The 17,976-nt window shown below is 48.4% G+C and overlaps 1 protein-coding gene across 5 annotated transcripts in view; it reads left to right on the top strand.

The window, feature by feature from the left end:
* The window catches only part of MRPL30 (mitochondrial ribosomal protein L30), a 33,726-nt gene that overhangs the window by 623 nt on the left and 15,127 nt on the right, over positions 1-17,976 (top strand). For all 5 annotated transcript variants that reach the window (XM_069757520.1, XM_069757519.1, XM_069757518.1 and 2 more), the window contains exons 2-3: positions 1,389-1,461; positions 7,625-7,708. In XM_069757520.1, coding sequence (XP_069613621.1) covers positions 1,411-1,461; positions 7,625-7,708 — 135 coding nt within the window. In that variant the 5' untranslated portion in view covers positions 1,389-1,410. The remainder of the gene's footprint in view (positions 1-1,388; positions 1,462-7,624; positions 7,709-17,976) is intronic.

Raw genomic sequence — 17,976 nt, 5'->3', positions numbered from 1 at the left:
GCTGTACAAAATAGAGCAGGGTGTCAAGAGAGTCAATGTTACACCTAACAGGAAGTCCTGGACAAGCCTGTCCCCAAAGTCACTGCTGTACCTTGGCTATTTTATCAGACGTAGGGCCAAAATGTATTCAGTTTTGGTACCGTTAAGACTTTTCTATCATTTGTATGTGTTTAGTGAGTTCTGCTCAAAAAGTACAATTTTAGGTGATTTTCATTATTACGTTTCTATATTTTATGGCTTTGAGGGAGTTAAGTATAATAAACATATTTTATTTTGCTTCCTATAGCTGCAGCAATGTCTCTCGGCCGCTGCCTCCGGTCTTTGTTGACAGGCTGCAGTGGTCACGTCACTTAATTCAGCACATGTGACCACTGCAGTCAATCTCCTAGCCCAGCAGTCATATCTATGTAGTTGACATGAGATTCTTCAGCCCAGTGATTAGCTGCAGACTGCACATCTGCGGTAGTTGTTATCACCGCTGCAGCCTGTGAACAAAGACCGGGAGCATCAGGGAAGAGGCACTGCTGGAGTAGCCAAGGTGTGTTATGGTAGGTATATGTGTGTATATATATATATATATATATATATATACTAGATGGTGGCCTAATTCTAACGCATCGGGTATTCTAGAATATGCATGTCCACGTAGTATATTGCACAGCCCACGTAGCATGGCCCCATAGAGGCCGGCTGGCCTCGACCAATCAGCAAGGCGGGATTTCCGAGACAGACCGACAGACAATTAGACCCTTAGACAACACAATGGCGGCACTTGACAGCAGTGGAGGACAATGATGATTCCAGAATTCGCGGCAGACTGTGCCTGTTTAATGCTAATTGTCTAAGTTACCGGCTACTTCTGCAGTGTAGCAGCAGAGGTCGAGCATACACACTGCTTATAAGCTTTTGTTAATAGAACTTGTAACCATTGATCTAAAACTGTCCGGATCGCTGGACCACATGATCTGGCCATCCTCAGTGCTCATTCACTCCAGTGAGGTTGCTACAAGATTGGGGAGCGCACAGTCCGGGCCAGCGGCACAACCTGCCCTGATCGGCCAATATTCAGGAGGCTGGGGAACGGTGTGCACCAGAAGAAGCAACTTCAGAACAATCTATGGTTCTCTGAAGTACATGGGAACATGAGAGCTAAAGGTCACAATGCTGCTGCTAGCGCTTTGTGTTTCCCAGCACAGGACTGCGCAGGGTTATCTGAGACCTGGGCTGTTAATCCCGTTGCAGCAGTCCCATCCTCAATCGGGAGCAGACAATGCAACAGTAGCCCTGATAATCTGAGTTATGGGGGTTTAATTAAGTCACTTGTTATTACATTGTGTCACAACAGCCATCATATACTCGACTAAAATAAGTTTTACTTTTTTCTATAGGTCAGAAGATTGGTAGATAAAAATGACCCAGGGATTCTGTCATGTTCTGCAAAGAAGAACATTGGGATTGAAGGTAATGTTCTCTTTTGAGGTCCACATTGGGTATAAAGCCATTCATTTTGTGGTTCTGATTTCCTGGTGCCTTGCCTACTTTTCTATCCAGGGAAACATAGAGGAAATCGAGCAGAGAGCAGCACCTGAACAATAGCATAATGTTTTCCCTGTTGCTATGTGTTGATGAGGCTCCCAGTAGGCGGACCCCATTTCTCTATTGCCTCATTGGGGGGACACAGGAACCATGGGTGTATGCTGCTGCCACTAGGAGGCTGACACTATGCAAATAAAAAAGTTAGCTCCTCCTCTGCAGTGTACACCCCACTGACAGGAAGTAGGATATTCAGTTTAGCTTAGTGTCAGGAGGTGGACACGGGTCTTTCATTAAACCCATTTCTACCTGAGTGTGCGTCATTCCTTTTCAGGTACCACGGAGGGATACGGTGTGAAGTCACAACTGTACTCCCACAAAGAGACTATGAGTACGGCGTGTACTGCCACCCCGTATCCTCATACGTCTTGTCGGCAGGACCCCAGCCCCTAACACAGAAGTGTGTTGAGGTGATCCGATCGTCGGTCCTGCCTCCGTCTCCCACCCACTCGCCCACCAGAGCCTGTCGGTTGGAGGAGACTCGGATGTCCCACAGAATTTTCGGACGTCCGATCTATCCCAGGTAAGGAGGTATTTTTTCTCTCTCCCCCCAGTACAAAAAGAAGAGGAACCAAGAAGATAAGATCGTAAAGAACTTTTAATAGAGGGCATTAGGGGCCTATCCCCTCTAATTCATGTGTACCTTTGCGGCGTTCTCAGGGCCCTCCACTCCAATTCTAGGTCCCAGTTTTTTCTCGGGCCTAGCAGCAGCGTGAGGCTTTAGAGGGTCTTTTCTTCAAATCCGGGGGTATTTGGGGCACTAAACTTCTTTCCGGCGTTTTTATGGCCCTCCGCGCCACTTCCCCATGCCCTGGAGGTTTACAGCTGTAATCTAGGTCCCGGCTTCACTCGGGCCTAGTTGCAGTGTTGGCTCCGCCCCCTTCTTCCCCACACTTCGGGCGGGCTTTTCTCCCGCCCGTCTCTTGTTTATTCCTTCCGGAACCCTCCCCCCAGCTTTATTGGAGCTGGCGCCATGTTTCTCCTACCCAGACCCGGGGCTTAGCTCCACCCCCCTTCCCTGCATTTCGGGTGGGCTTCTCTCCCGCCCATCGCTCCTCTGCTCCATTTCTCTGCTTGGAGCCGGCGCCATGTTTCTCATGCCAGGACCCGGTGCTTGGCTCCACCCCCCTGTGGCTTCAGAGCGGGCTCTTTCATCGTGCTTCTCTGCAGTGCACGCTTTTGTCCTCTCAGTCCCTGTCAGTCTACTTGCGGTTGCCCCTTTTTCCGGCTTGTGGATCCGGACGGTGACCTTCTCCTTGCGGGACCTACATCTTCAGCACTAATAGCCCTACAGCCTGGCAGCAGAACATCTCCCGGCACCTGGACCCAGAAGGCAGCACTTGATCCAGGTAACAGGGTACGAAGTATAAGCCAGGCATAGCAAAATACAGTTTGGACGGAAACACTATCTTCAGGCTCAGTTATTACTGGGAGACTCGCCATCATTCCTATTGGGGCTGGTGAAATAAGTGCTATGGAGCCGTACAATCACTAGTGTAATGTATTAAACACTCTGGAGCAGTGCAGTCGCTCATATAATGAGTGCTCTAGAGCCGGACAGTCACTGGGGTAATAAGTGCTATGGAGCCGTGCAGTGACTGGTGTATTAAATACTCTGGAGTAGTGCAGTCGCTCATATGAGTGCTCTAGATCTGGACAGTCACTGGGGTAATAGGTGCTATGGAGCTGTACAGTAACTGGTATATTAAATGCTCTAAAACACTGCATTCGCTCATATATTGAGTGCTCTAGAGCTGGGCTGTCACTGGGGTAATAAGTGCTATGGAGCCGTGCAGTGACCCGTGTATTAAATACCCTGGAGCAGCGCAGTCGCTCATATATTGAGTGCTCTAGAGCCGGGCAGTCAACAGCAATGGGTATTGCAGTACTCCCCACGCTCTGCACCCTCCACAGTGAGAGGGGCCTCTATAAGTCCTGCCGTATGCCGTTTGCTCTGTAGAATTTTCGCTTGCAGCCTCCTCTCAGACTTTTCTGTTGTGAATTCTGCTATTACATGAGTTCAGCGGAGCATGGCAACAAGCCCCCCTCCCTGCATCTCAACGCAGCCCTCTCATGTTGCTAGCGTTACTCTGCAAGCAGAGAGCTGAGCTGCTTCTACCCCTTCACGATTGCAGTGTTGGGGGACCAACTTCCGGCTGTGTAAAGGTCTGTATTCTCCAGCATGTGTGCCGTGGCCCAGTGGATAAAGAAGCTGACCACTGCAAGTGCACAACAGAGATAGAGAGTTTAGTCTCCCTCTGATTCCAAGCCTACAACTCGGTCTTCTGGAGAACTCACTGTTCAGGATATGCTTCAGGACAGACTTCGTGGTGTGGCCTTCTACACATGAAACAGTTGTTCTGCCTAACGCCGTCAGGTATCCAGACCTAGACTGCAACACAGAATTGGCTCTCTCTGATACCCTTCTCCAGGGTTCCCGACATGCTAAAGCAGTCGCAGGATACTGAGAGACAACCGCAGCAGTGCTCTTTCTGTTATCAAGGATTTTGATGCACCACCTACCAGGTACAGTAGGGTACTTTGAAACGGTCGTATTTTCAGTGCATTTGACTGGTCTTGGGTTGACTGCTGCAGTGGTACTGGTATTCTGTACGGTATCAGGTGAGTCAGAAGCCTTTTCCTTCATGTTCCCCGCGTTCAATTGCAGCAGTACTCTTTCTGCTATCCAGGGTCTACATGCGTCATCTGCCAGACACTTGAGGTACGCCGGTCTTTCCAGTGGTTCAGAAATGCCGAGGTCGAGTGCTGCATCAGTCCCGCTCTTCTGTCCTAGACTCAGGTGGGTCAGAAATGCCCTCTTTCATCTACCTCAGGGTCTTTTTGCAACATCTGCCTAGACTCTCTTCGGTTAACCGCTCAGAGAGAGGTGCCCAGTATTCATTACTTCTGGTTGGCTGCAGCAGCGGTTACAGTCCACTTTCAGGTTAGTCAGAGGTACATTCTGCTGCGTGTTTCAGGATCAATAACATCTGTGGTCTATTAACAGTTTTTACAGAAAATCTACCATGTACCACAGGGGAGATCTCGGTACCAAAGTTTGGATCTCAGGGGCAGCATGAGTGGCCAGTCCACTTTCAGGTAGGTCAAACACGCTGGTGTCAGTTACCGGATGGTCGCAGTTTTTTCTTCGGCCACGCTTTGCAGGTTGCTCTCCAGGGAGCTGTCCAAATCTTCGGATTATTTGGGCCTACTACTAACTGTCCGTGGATCAGTTTACAGTACTGTCTTCAGGTTATCTTCATTATCCAGTGCATTACTCCTATCAGATGATTTACCAATCACTGTTTATACGTTCTGGCTGTTTTTTACTGAGTCAGCACCCATATGTATACCATGACTCTCACGACTTCTCTGTTCTATCCTAGCAGCCTTTGAGCTACCTCAATACCAGAGCTCCCTATCTATTTCTTAATGCTGAACGCTTCTTTCTCACAGACACTGGATAAAGCCTCGAGGAGCTCCGGGATTTGATTTCCGAGGGTGGCGTGAACAGGTTCTCCCACCTTTTTTACAAGAATTGGACCTTACTCGGTACACGTATCAACCAGTGCGGAAGGCTGCTCCAGGCCTGAATCCAATGAGGAGTTTTGTGATAATACGGTTTTTTTCTTCAGCAAGATTCGTATCCTTTCCACTGGTTTCTTCGGTCATGTAGTCTTGCACTTGGGTAAGTGGGTCCACACACTACAATCCTCTCCCTGTTCCAGAGAGTCCAGGACACATAGGGTCTCCAATGTCATCAGGAAGGATCTTCCTTTCGTCAAGTTTCATCTGGGGTCTATGTGCTCCTTCCTAGGGCCAAGTTTCCATGGCTTTGGCACACTCAATGTTTTTTTCATGGATTTTCCTCCTTTGCCCGCTCATTTTTTACGGTGTCTCCCAACGCCCGTCTAGATCCTCATCCCTATACGCTTGGAGTTTAGCTGCCAAGTCGTCCAGTAGTTTATGTTCTACCTGGTTAGATGGGCTAACGGTTGTCTTTTCCGACGGTTCTCCTGTTCTGAACCGTATTTTGTTGTTGGTCAAAATAGAGCCTTCACCGTTGTGATGAGATCCAGGGACCACCTTTCAGTGTCTTGCCATCTAGCAGGTTCACAATAGCCTACTCTCAAGTCTTTCCTTGTCAATTCAATTTAATGGTCTTTCCTCATCCTTCTCTCAGAATCCTATTCCAGCCGATTCCAGCACCTCGGTATCCTATATCTCCTCTTTTGAGCTCACTGCGAATTGGACCAATTCTCCAACTATGGTCCCTCTGGTTTCCAGACTTTCCACCATACGGTTCTCCCTCTCCCAAAGGGTGCATCCCTTGAGTATACCAACGGCGGTCTCTGTCATTGACAAGGGCAACCCTTTTAAGCGTCTGTCACTGCATTGTGCCCTGCCTTTGCTTCCACCTAGGTAGCAAGTTTATAGTCGCAGAGGCCGCCGTTGCGGACCAAATTACCCTGGCAGAGAAGTATCCGCCTTCCCCAGATGCTGCTGCAGGTGCTGCTCGAGCATCCAGCAATATCGTGACCTTCCGAAGGCCCATTTGACTTACAGCGTGGCAGGCGACCTTATCCTCAAAGAGTCCCTTTCCGACTTGCCTGTCCAGGTTTTTCCATCAGTTTGGCTCCACGTTGATGCACATTATTAAGGTGATCACCGGAGGGTCAAGCGCTCTCCTTCCTCTGGCTAAACCTCGTTGTTCTCCTGGGGGCTTTGTTTCCTCAGTTTTTTTTGTCGGGATCCTAGATTGCTGAACGGAAGGGTCAATCCTTGTCTTTTCAGCATGAAATCTCATCGTTCAGTAATTACTTCCTGGGAAGATTTCGCATGAGTTTTCCTTTGTCCCATGGAAGCCCTTATCCAGGTCTTAATCTCTCAGGGCATCGGACTTTTTCTGCTTTTTGCGAGGGGCGCACCCTTTGTTTCTTTTTGTAGCTTTCTCTTTAGGGCTCCCAACCACTGAGTCTCGCAGAGTGTGTGGCAGCAGTTTGCACATTCTGTGGATCACAGCTTCAGTGCTCGTCACGTATCCCGCCGGTGTTCTCCATGGGGGTCAATCATTTTTCATTCTTTCCTTCGCCTGGCTTGGACTCTTCCTTCATAGCGCTTTCATGAGGCTACCTGGCCAGGGCAGCGTGCGTCTGTCTGGCTAAGGCCATTCCTCTCCCTTTTTCAGAACACTGGCTCGGCGTATAGAGGCCCTCTGGCCTCCAGGTAAGCAAATGCTCGCTGAATCCGGTCGACATTGGTAGGTTTACCAGGTCAGATCAGAGCGTCTTCTTCTGGGTTAGGGCACCCTCTACCTGGGCAGGGTGCGCTTCCTGGCGGTGCACATAGGGATTCCGCCCTGCACCTCGACAGAGCAATTTGCAAAATCCTTCAGAGTCCATGTCGTCTTTCTTCGGCGGATACCGGCTTAGCTAGAAAGATCTTGCAGGTGACGAAGGTGAGTCCTCCGACCTGATTGGAGTTATCGGCTGTTCCCTTCCCTTGGAGACTGCTTTGGGACGTCCCATGGTTTCCTGTGTCCCCCAATGAGGCGATAGAGAAAACAGGATTTTTGGTTGCTTACCGTAAAATCTGTTTCTCGGAGCCTTCATTGGGGGACACAGCACCCTCCCAAGTTGAACAGCTCTGTTGTATTATACTGTTACAGTTTGAGTTTCTGTGTAATTTTTCTAATATTTATTGCTTCTCTTACTGCTTTCTCGCTAACTGAATATCCTACTTCCTGTCGGTGGGGTGTATACTGCAGAGGAGGAGCTAACTTTTTTATTTGCATAGTGTCAGCCTCCTAGTGGCAGCAGCATACACCCATGGTTCCTGTGTCCCCCAATGAGAGGCGATAGAGAAACAGATTTTACGGTAAGCAACCAAAAATCCTGTTATTTTAGGAAGTTATAGCTTTTTGTAGGTATTTATCACCCCTTTAGTTTAGTGGGGTGTAAAATAATTTTGTTAAATGATGTAATATCATTTTGTTGATACCACCTCTTTAAATTAACATTGCTTTATTCAGCTTTTGACAGAGAACCCTTCTAAATCACTGGTGTGGACTGACTGGATCCGCCACAAGTTTACAAGGTCTCGCATTCCTGAAGAAGTAAGGTTTCTCTTTGTTTTATTTTAAATTGACAATAATTTGTTATTTTAGATGAATGTTTATGTATAAATATACTATACGTTCAAAACTAAGTCTAGAACACTGCATAATCTATAAAGAGGTTGTCCTCTTTCAAAAAACTATTTCTCAGCCAAATAAAAAACTGAGTTTTATGCACCCTGGCTGTGTCACAGCCGCTGTCCCAGTCTGTGTTTGGCAGCAGGGTGATGAAATGTTAATAGCCCTGCAGACAATCATTGAGTTCAGAAGCTCTACCGACGTAGGTGGCATGAGCTGCCTAGTTCACCAATAATATCGCCAATCGAGACCAGGACAGCAGCAGTGACAGTGTTGGATTTCTGAGAGGGTGGTGAGTAAAGCTCAGTTTGTTTTATTTACGTAGTAGTTGAACCTAAGGGAAAACTTTTTTTTGTGTAAAGCAGACTATCCTTTTAGGCTATGTGCACACGTTCAGGATTTCTTGCAGAAAATTCCTGAGAAAAACCTGAAATTTTCTGCAAGAAATCCGCAAGAAATCTGCATGCGTTTTTGCCGTGTTTTTGATGCGTTTTTTTCCGGACATTTCCCAATGCATTTTGTAGTGGAAAATCCGCAAAAAAAACGCAAAATTAATGAACATGCTGCCTTTTTTACCGCGATGCGTTTTTTTTCGCGGAAAAAAAACGCATCATGTACACAAAACATGCGGAATTCATTCTAAATGATGGGATGCTTATTGTATGCGGGTTTTTTTGCGGTTTTATAGCATTTTTATTGGGAAAACCCACGAAAAAACAGCAACGTGTGCACACAGCCTTAGGCTACTTTCACACTAGCGTCGTGCACTGCACGTCGCAATGCGTCGTTTAGGAGAAAAAACGCATCCTGCAAAATTGCTTGCAGGATGCGTTTTTTATCCATTGACTAACATTAGCGGCGCCTTGCCACACGTTGCAACCGTCGTTGCGTCGTGTTGTGGTGGACCGTCGGCAGCAAAAAAAGTTACATGTAACGTTTTTTGCTGCGTTGTGTCCGCCATTTTCGACCACGCATGCGCGGCCAGAACTCCGCCCCCACCTCCCCGCAACTCACAATGGGGCAGCGGATGTGTTGAATAACAGCATCCGCTGCCCCCATTGTGCGGCGCTTCCACAGTATGCGTCAGTGCGCCGCAACGTTGCATTGCAACGTGCAGTGCACGACGCTAGTGTGAAAGTAGCCTTACAAGGAACCTGTTGGCACTTTTTTTTTTTTACATATGAAAGTGTTAGTATGGCTGTGTAGGCACTTGTCCCCCAATAAAAATGATCTCCTCTTTGTAATGATCCAGTGTGGCAGTCATAAGAAATCTATTGTAGAAGTCATATACAAATCAGACTAGAAGTGCTAGGACCGAATCAGGTTTGCACTGATGCTTTTTGTACATTGACCAGGGCACTTTTGGCCTGATTGGTATATGGCTTCTACACTAGATTTGTTATGACTGGCACATTGGATCTCTAAAAAAAAAGGGACTATTTCTCCTTCCCCCGTGACAGCACCACAGAGAGTGGATCCACCCTTCAAGGACAGTAAACCTACATATTAAAGGGCTGTACCTCTCCCTAGCATCAGTTGGTTTCCTGTCCCTGATGGGGAACCTTCATTTCAGCGGTACCTGTATGAGGAACCCGGACGAAGATGGCTAGACCCAGCCAGGCTGGTTCGGGCAGCGGGGAGGCCCCTGCCGCGGCTGGTGCGGTGCCCTGAAGCCGCCACTGCTGGGTCTTGCAGGGGGAGCGCAGCTGCCGCTATACCAGATTGCGGTGCTTCCGGGTTTCTCAGCCGGCGCATGCGTGTAAGCGAGCTGAACGGCCCCTGATGTGGCCTGGGAGGTATTTCCGGGTTAAACTGGAAGTAGGGCAGAGGATGCCGGGCGGCATATTTAAAAGGGAGAAAACGTAAGGAGCTGCTCCCTGCATCTAGCGGTCACGCACATGATGGAGGACAGCGAACCGCAGCATCAGCAGCGCCAGAGACAGAAACAGCAACCTGAGAGGCATGATTCTGCAGGCATTGACGTTCCAGCAGCCCTTCCACTCAGCACAGCAGGACATCCAGCGCAATGGACAAATCTGTCCTCAAAAAGCCCCTTAATGGACCCTGTTACTTCTCCAGAACTGGTACCACGGCTGCGTCTGATTGGTGAGTAATCTTAGTGAAAGTTCACCTTTTAATTGGGGTCCCCCTTTTCTCTAGTCACCTTCCACGACGGCATATGGAGGTTGTCTCTTTGCCCTAATGGGGAACAGGAAACACAGAGAGGTTTAAAAGGACCTCCCACCTCCCACCTGCCAGTGTCTTTCCTGTTCCCCATGGGACAGGGAGAGGTCCAGGTGCTGTTGTGGCCGGCGACTGCGGTACCTTTGTGCAGGCTCTGCCTGTTGTAGCCGGGCAGCTGATGGTCGCGCTCCGCCTCCTCCCCTGCTGCTCCCGTCGTCCTGCTATGCAGGTGCCTCAGGGACCCCCTCCCGGCCTTCCCGCGCCCCCACGAGGGCAAAGCAGGCCTGGGATCCCTCGCCGGGCTCCTCCATGAGCTGCTCGGCGTTCTCCCCCTCCATTGCCGGCTCGGCGTTCCGGATGTGACGTCGGCGGTCTCGCGCGTCACTTCCGGTCCTTCGTTCTCCTGGAAGCCGCTTCTTCCGGGTTCGCCGGCCGGCGTGTCGGACTGATGGCGTCCCCTCACATGGATCCCGGAGGGGGAGGGGGAACTGTTGATTGCTGGAGGCAGGTGCGGACAGCGTTCTTAAACCCTGCTGAACCACCACTGAGGTAAGACTATTTTTCCCAGTATGGATGGTTCCTTGTGCCCTGCATCTGCGGAGCCCAGCGCTACCCCTGCTACAGTAAGTGTTTTGCAGGGATAGGATCCGGGAGGTAGTACCTATAGGGGGTTTAATGTCCTCACTCCCCTCTCCCTTGTCATTTCAGGGAGAGAAGTCTGCCCCTAAAGCCGCTATTAAAAAGAAGTGCCCAGTCTGTTCTACTAAATTCCCTCTTAACTGGGACAAAAGACTCTGCCAGCCATGTACTGACAAGATTGTAAAAGCTGAGCAACCATCTCTGCTGGATGAAATTCGCTCCTTAGTAAAACAGGAGGTGCAATCTTCGTTAGCAGCTTTTACTACTCCTCCACCTCCGCCACCACATTCCCCAGCTAAAAAGAGAAAAATTCAGGTGGTCGAATCGGACTCTGATTCAGACCTCTCCCATACTTCATCTGTGGGCTGGGAAGATCCTGTATCACCTAAAGCTGAGGTCAGGAAATACCTCTTTTCCTCAGATTACATTGAGGATCTAGTATCTGCTGTCCGTAATACTATGGGCCTAGAAGAGGAATATGAACCACAGTCCGTACAGGATCAGATGTTTGGTGGACTCAGATCGGAGAAGAGAGTGGGGTTCCCGGTGCACGCTAACATCGTTAGTATGATTAATCAGGAATGGGAACAGCCTGAGAAACGCCTCACTACCCCTGCAGAAATGAAGCATAGATTTCCTCTAGAGGGTGAAGTAATCAAATTGGACATTCCAAAGGTTGATGTGCAGGTGGCTAGAGTCGCCAAAAGAACAGCACTCCCTTTTGAGGATTCTTCACAATTAAAGGATCCTATGGACAGAAAGATTGAAAGTCTCCTAAAGAAATCTTGGGAAACTTCTACGTCTATCCTTAAGGCCAATGTCGCTTCCACTTGTGTTGCCAGGGCCCTCTCCTGCTGGTTGGAGAAATTAGAGTCTCATATATCTCAGGGTACCCCGAGAGGTGAGTTATTAGATTCACGTCCCATCCTGCATAGAGCCTCTGGGTTTCTGGCTGACGCTTCTCTAGAATCTGTTAGAGTGGCTGCCAGATCTCTCGTACTCTCCAACTCTGCTAGAAGAGCCCTCTGGCTTAAAATATGGAGCGGTGATATCACCTCAAAGGCCAAGTTGTGTGCTATACCCTTTAAGGGAGATTATGTTTTCGGTCCGGCCTTAGACGATATTCTTGACAAGGCTACTGACAAGAAAAAGGCACTCCCGGAGCAAAAACAACCGAGAAAACGGTTTTTTCGTGCCCCACAGTCTCAGCCCCCTCAAAGAGGGAAAGGCAAAACCGGCAGGTGGAGTTACGCAAAAGGTAGAGGGAAAAATATTTTTGTCCCCCAGCAGCAGCAGCAACAGTCCCAACAGGACAAGCAATGACTCCGACCCGGTAGGGGGGAGACTCTCGAAATATGTGGGTCAGTGGGAAAATATCACCAGTTCCCACTGGGTCCTCAATGTCATCAAGGAGGGCCTATTAATAGAGTTAATTTCTTCCCCCCCTCAGGGTCTAAAAATTACTACCCTTCCGACTTCAAGAGATCACAGTTTATTGACGTTAGGTCTCAGGGATCTTATGAAATCAAATGTGATCTCCCCAGTTCTACTTTTGGAACAGGGAAAAGGACATTATTCCCGGCTGTTCTTAGTACCCAAACCCTCAGGGGATGTAAGAATTATTATAAACCTAAAAGGTCTAAACCAACATGTGAAATATCGCAAGTTCAAGATGGAGTCTGTAAGATCTGCAATTCCTCTGATAGGACATCACTCCTTTATGGCAACCATCGACCTAAAGGATGCATATTTTCACATCCCTATCCACCCGAGACACAGAAAATACCTCAGGTTTGCGATACAGGGGAGTCATCGTGTGGAGCACTATCAGTTTGGAGTCCTTCCCTTCGGCATTTCCTCAGCACCAAGAGTATTCTCCAAAATCATGGCAGAAGCAGTGTCATTTATCCGGAGTCAAGGTGTCTGCATAGTGCCCTACCTGGACGATCTCCTGATAGTAGCCCCCACCGAGATGACCCTGATGTCCCATGTGTCAACCACCTTGGAGATATTGAAGTCTCTGGGTTGGATTCCAAATATGAAGAAATCACAGCTTCAACCCTCAAAAACCAGAAAGTTCTTGGGTGTGGTTCTGGACTCAGCAAAACAATGTCCTTTCTCCCAGACGATCACAGGCTACCATTAGTAGCAAAAGTCAGAAGATTCAAGGAGACGAGATTTCCTACTCTTCGGGAGGGAATGTCTCTCTTAGGCTCCATGACAGCCTGCATACAATCAGTGGCTTGGGCTCAAGCTCACTCGAGAATTCTTCAAACCCACATTCTAGACAGATGGGATGGTCGTCCTGGCACTCTAATAAAAAGGATTCACACACCCGGTCGAGTGAAAGCATCCTTAACATGGTGGATGAATTCCACAAACCTCCTGAAAGGTGTAAGTTGGATTCAGCTTCCGCTAGTCACAATCAAGACAGATGCCAGCAGGAGGGGCTGGGGAGCCATAATAAATCATGTTCCTTACCAAGGTCTTTGGAACCAGTCAATCAGCAACAAATCGTCAAATTTCAGAGAACTCAAAGCTGTGGAAGAGGCCCTGTTGGCAGCAAGCCGTCAGATTTCTGGTCAACATGTCCAGATCTATTCAGACAATATGACCACGGTGGCTCATATCAAGCACCAGGGCAGTACAAAAATCCTCAGTCTGAAAAAGATCTCCGCTCGAATTTTTTATTGGGCCGAAAAACACTTGCTGTCCCTGACGGCAATTCACCTAAAAGGGACTGCAAATATTCAAGCAGATTACCTGAGTCGCCAGGACATTCATCCTGGCGAATGGAGCCTGGATCTTCAGACGTTCAATATGCTAGTTCAAAAGTGGGGTCTTCCAGAGGTCGACCTCTTTGCCTCTCACCAGAACGCAAAAGTCAAAACCTTCTTTTCCTTGAACCCAAGAGGCAATCCCAGAGGTCTGGATGCCCTAGTCCAAGATTGGCACTTCCAGCTTGCCTACGCATTTCCGCCAATCCCAATCCTGGCAAAGGTTCTAAGGAAGATACGATCAGAAGGGACTCCGACTATCTTGATAGCTCCTTTTTGGCCCAAGAGAAGTTGGTTCAACTTGGTCATCCAACTACAAGTGGATGGACCGGTAATATTACCTCAAAAGAACAATCTCCTCTCTCAGGGTCCTATTCTCCACGCAGACCCTCAGAAATGGAACTTAGCAGCGTGGTTACTGAAGCCCACGTGTTGAAAGCAAAAGGTCTATCGGACCCCGTCATAGCTACTCTCCAAAAGTCGAGAAAGCCAGTAACCAACGCCATATACAACAAAATATGGAAAAAGTTTTCGTCTTTTTGTTTACCTAACCCTCCAGACCCTCTCAAGCCTAATATACCTAACATCTTAGATTTTTTACAAAAAGGCTTAGAAATGGGTCTTAGGCCCAGTACTCTCAAAGTCCAGGTCTCGGCACTTAGTTCCTTTTTTGATCAAGATCTAGCAGGTCATCGCTGGATCAAAAGATTCTTAACATCAGCAACTAGGATGAATCCTAGAAAACAGATAATAGTTCCCCCATGGGATCTTAATGTGGTGCTTCAAGGTCTTACAGGCCCGCCTTTTGAACCTTTGTCCTCCTGCTCTCTTCAAAATCTTGCCTATAAAACTGTGTTTTTGGTAGCCATAACTTCGGCTAGAAGAGTGGGTGAACTACAAGCCTTATCTATAAGAGAGCCGTATCTTCTAGTGAGAGATGACTCAATAGTACTTCGTCTAGATCCTTCTTTTCTTCCGAAGGTAGTCTCTGATTTTCATCGTTCCCAAGAGATTGTTCTACCAACCTTTTGCCATAATCCTGCAAATTCGGAAGAAAGAAGATTCAACACTCTGGACGTCCGACGTATTGTGCTGCAATACTTAGATCAGACCCGTGCTTTCAGAATCGATCATAACCTCTTTGTCCATCCCTCTGGGCAAAATAAGGGTAAAAAAGTAGCTAAAAGTACCATTGCTACATGGATCAAAAAGGCTATAACGGAAGCCTACCTTGCTCAAAACAAAATACCTCCAGTAGGGATCAAGGCCCATTCAACAAGACCTACGTCAGTTTCCTGGGCAGAAAGAGCAGGTGCATCCCCAGAGCAGATCTGCAGGGCAGCAACGTGGTCTTCACTTCATACTTTCTCTAAACATTACAGATTAGATATATTGTCCAATAAGGACTTGGTCTTTGGCCGTAAAGTTCTGCAGGCCGTTGTCCCTCCCTAGTGCCAAATTAGTTGGTATTCCTCCATATGCCGTCGTGGAAGGTGACTAGAGAAAATAGAATTATTCTTACCGTTAATTCGGTTTCTAGGAACCTTCCACGACGGCACTAATTTCCCACCCGATACATATTCCTGGACTAGTTCTGGGATTCAGAAGGTAAACCGGTGCTATGGTTTCAGTTGTAAGTCACTGGCAGGTGGGAGGTGGGAGGTCCTTTTAAACCTCTCTGTGTTTCCTGTTCCCCATTAGGGCAAAGAAACAACCTCCATATGCCGTCGTGGAAGGTTCCTAGAAACCGAATTAACGGTAAGAATAATTCTATTTTCTTCTCTCTTGTTATTCAGGGAAGGAAAAGAGTGGGAAAACTCAAACACAGAAGTTGCTCCATGTGTAACGGAGAGAGTTACCAGTCACTTGGGATGAGAGACTATGCCATTCCTGCATAGAGCAGGTGTTGTATGAAGAGACCCCAAACTTCGACCTCTGAGCTAAGATCAATGATTAAAACTGAGGTCGAAAGTACCTTTAGATCCCTCACGCAGGGGGATAAGGTTAGAGAACAGAAAGCCGCAAAGCACCCCCAGTCTGAGTCCTCTAGGGATAAGACTCGGATATATCAGACTCTTCCTCATCCTCTGACAATAAAGAAGGGGGAGCCACTGTTTTCCTCTAGAGGAGGTGGAAAGCCTGGTTAAGGCTGTAAGATCCACTATGGGGGTGATAGACCCTCCGGCCCGAAAAAAAGGTGCAGGATATTATGTTTGGGGGTTTGGCCCAGAAAAGGCAGAGATCATTTCCCTTGAATGAAAATATACAGGCTCTGATAAAAAAAAAAATGTGAGAAACCCGATAGAAAGAAAAAAATCTTCAGTTCAATCCCTTAAAAGGACATACCCCTTCGAGGATTCAGCGTCGACATCCTGGAATAAGGTCACAAAATTAGATGTTGTGGTATCAAAGGCCTCTAAAAAATTTGCCCTCCCCTTTGAGGACATGGGGACCTTAAAAGATCCATTAGACAAGAAGGCAGATGCCTTCCTTAAAGGGCCATGAGAAACATCAGGGAGTAATCTTAAGCCTGCCATAGCAGCTACCTGCACTTCTAGACCCCTTATGATCTGGGTGGATCAGCTAAAGAAACAGCTCCGGAAGGGGGTGCCCAGCAATGAAGTGCTAGAGTTCATCCCTTTAATACGGGTGGCAGCAGCCTTTTAGTAGATTCCTCAGCTGACTCAGATTAGCATCTAAGGCTTCTTTCACACTTCCGTTTTCTGCTGTGCGTCGTTGTGCAGTAAAACGACGTATTGACGGACGTGAAAAACGTCTGTGACGCATCCAGTGTAATGACGGATGCGTTGTTGCCACAATTTGAATGGAGAAATTGAGAGAAAGAGAGAGTTATTCCCAGACTTGAATATCCTTCCAGGCATGCTCAGAGGGAAAAAATGGGATACGTTGCTGGATTCTTGTGTGTGACGGTCAGCGACGGATCCTGTGTCCATAGGCTTCCATAATAGCCGAAGACGGACAGCGCAGGATGCGTCGCGGACCGATTTTCCGAAGGGCAGAAAAAACGTTCCTATGAACGTTTTCTCTCCACGACGGACCGCTATTTTCCGGCGTATCCAGTGCACAACGGATGGCAATCCGTCGCTAATACAAGTCTATGGGAAAATGCAGGATCCTGCCAATTATTACTGCAGTCTCAAAAAATGACGTATCTCAACGGGAGCTGAAAGACGGAAGTGTGAAAAAGGCCTTAGGCTACTCTCAAACTAGCGTCGGACTCGGCCCGTCGCAGTGCGTCGGGCCGAGGTTCCGACGCTAGCAGTGAAACGGAGGCACAATGGAGGCAGCGGATGCATTTTTCCTGCGCATCTGCTGCCCCATTGTAAGGTGGGGGCGGAGTTCCGGCCGCACATGCGTGGTCGGAAAAAGCGGTCCGTCGGCAGCAAAAAACGTTACGTGTAACGTTTTTTGCTCCCGGCGGTCCACCACAACACGGCGCAACCGTCGCACGACGTGTGTCAATGCGTCGCAATGCGTCTCTAATGTTAATCTATGGGGCAAAAACGCATCCTGCAAACAACTTTGCAGGATGCGTTTTTTCCCATAAACGACGCATTGCGACGTATTGCAAAAAACGCTAGTGTGAAAGTAGCCTTAGGCTACTTTCACACTTACGTCGTGTGGCCTCCGTCGCAATGCGTCGTTTTGGGAAAAAAACGCATCCTGCAAATGTTCTCGCAGGATGCGTTTTTTTCCCATAGACTTGTATTGCCGATGGATCGCGACGCATGGTCATACGTCGCGTCTGTCGTGCACTGGATTCGTCGTGTTTTGGCGGACTGTCACGAAAAAACGTTCAAGGGAACGTTTTTTCGTACGTCGCATCCTGCATTTCCTACCGCGCATGCGCGGCCGGAACTCCGCCCCCTCCTCCCCGGGACTTTACAATGGGCTGCCCACATTGTGCCGAATTTTCACAACGTCCGTCGGTACATCGCGCCAACGCTTAGCGACGGCCGCGTACCGACGCAAGTGTGAAAGAAGCCTTAGGCTACTTTCACACTTGCGTTTTTAGCAATCCGTTGCAATCCGTAGTTTTGGGCAAAAAACGGATCCTGCAAATGTGCTCGCAGGATGCGTTTTTTGCCCATAGACTTGTATTAGCGACGGATCGAGACGGATGGCCACACATCGCGTCTGTCGTGCGACGGATCCGTCGTGTTTTGGCGGACCATCGTTACAAAAAAGTTCAATGTAACTTTTTTTGTCCGTCGCGTCCGCCACTTTCTACCACGCATACGCGGCCGAAACTCCGCCCCCTCCTCCCCGGACTTCAGAATGGGCAGCGGATGCGTTGAAAAACTGCATCCGCTGCCCACGTCGTGCACAAATTTCACAACGTGCGTCGGTACGTCGCCCGACGCATAGCGACGGACCCGTACCGATGCAAGTGTGAAAGTAGCCTTAGACTTCTTTCACACTTGCGTCGTCTGGCGGCCGTCACAATGCGTCGGCGTGACGTATCGACAGATTAGTCAAAAATAGTGAAAAACGGATGCAACGCATACAGTATTTCGACGGATCCGCTAGACGGTTCCGTCGAAAAACTGGATCCGTTGCATCCATCTT

Source organism: Ranitomeya imitator, chromosome 3 (assembly GCF_032444005.1).
Source record: "Ranitomeya imitator isolate aRanImi1 chromosome 3, aRanImi1.pri, whole genome shotgun sequence".
NCBI lineage: Eukaryota > Metazoa > Chordata > Amphibia > Anura > Dendrobatidae > Ranitomeya > Ranitomeya imitator.
The sequence above is the reverse complement of the archived record's forward strand: the minus strand, read 5'-3'. Positions and strand labels throughout refer to the sequence as shown.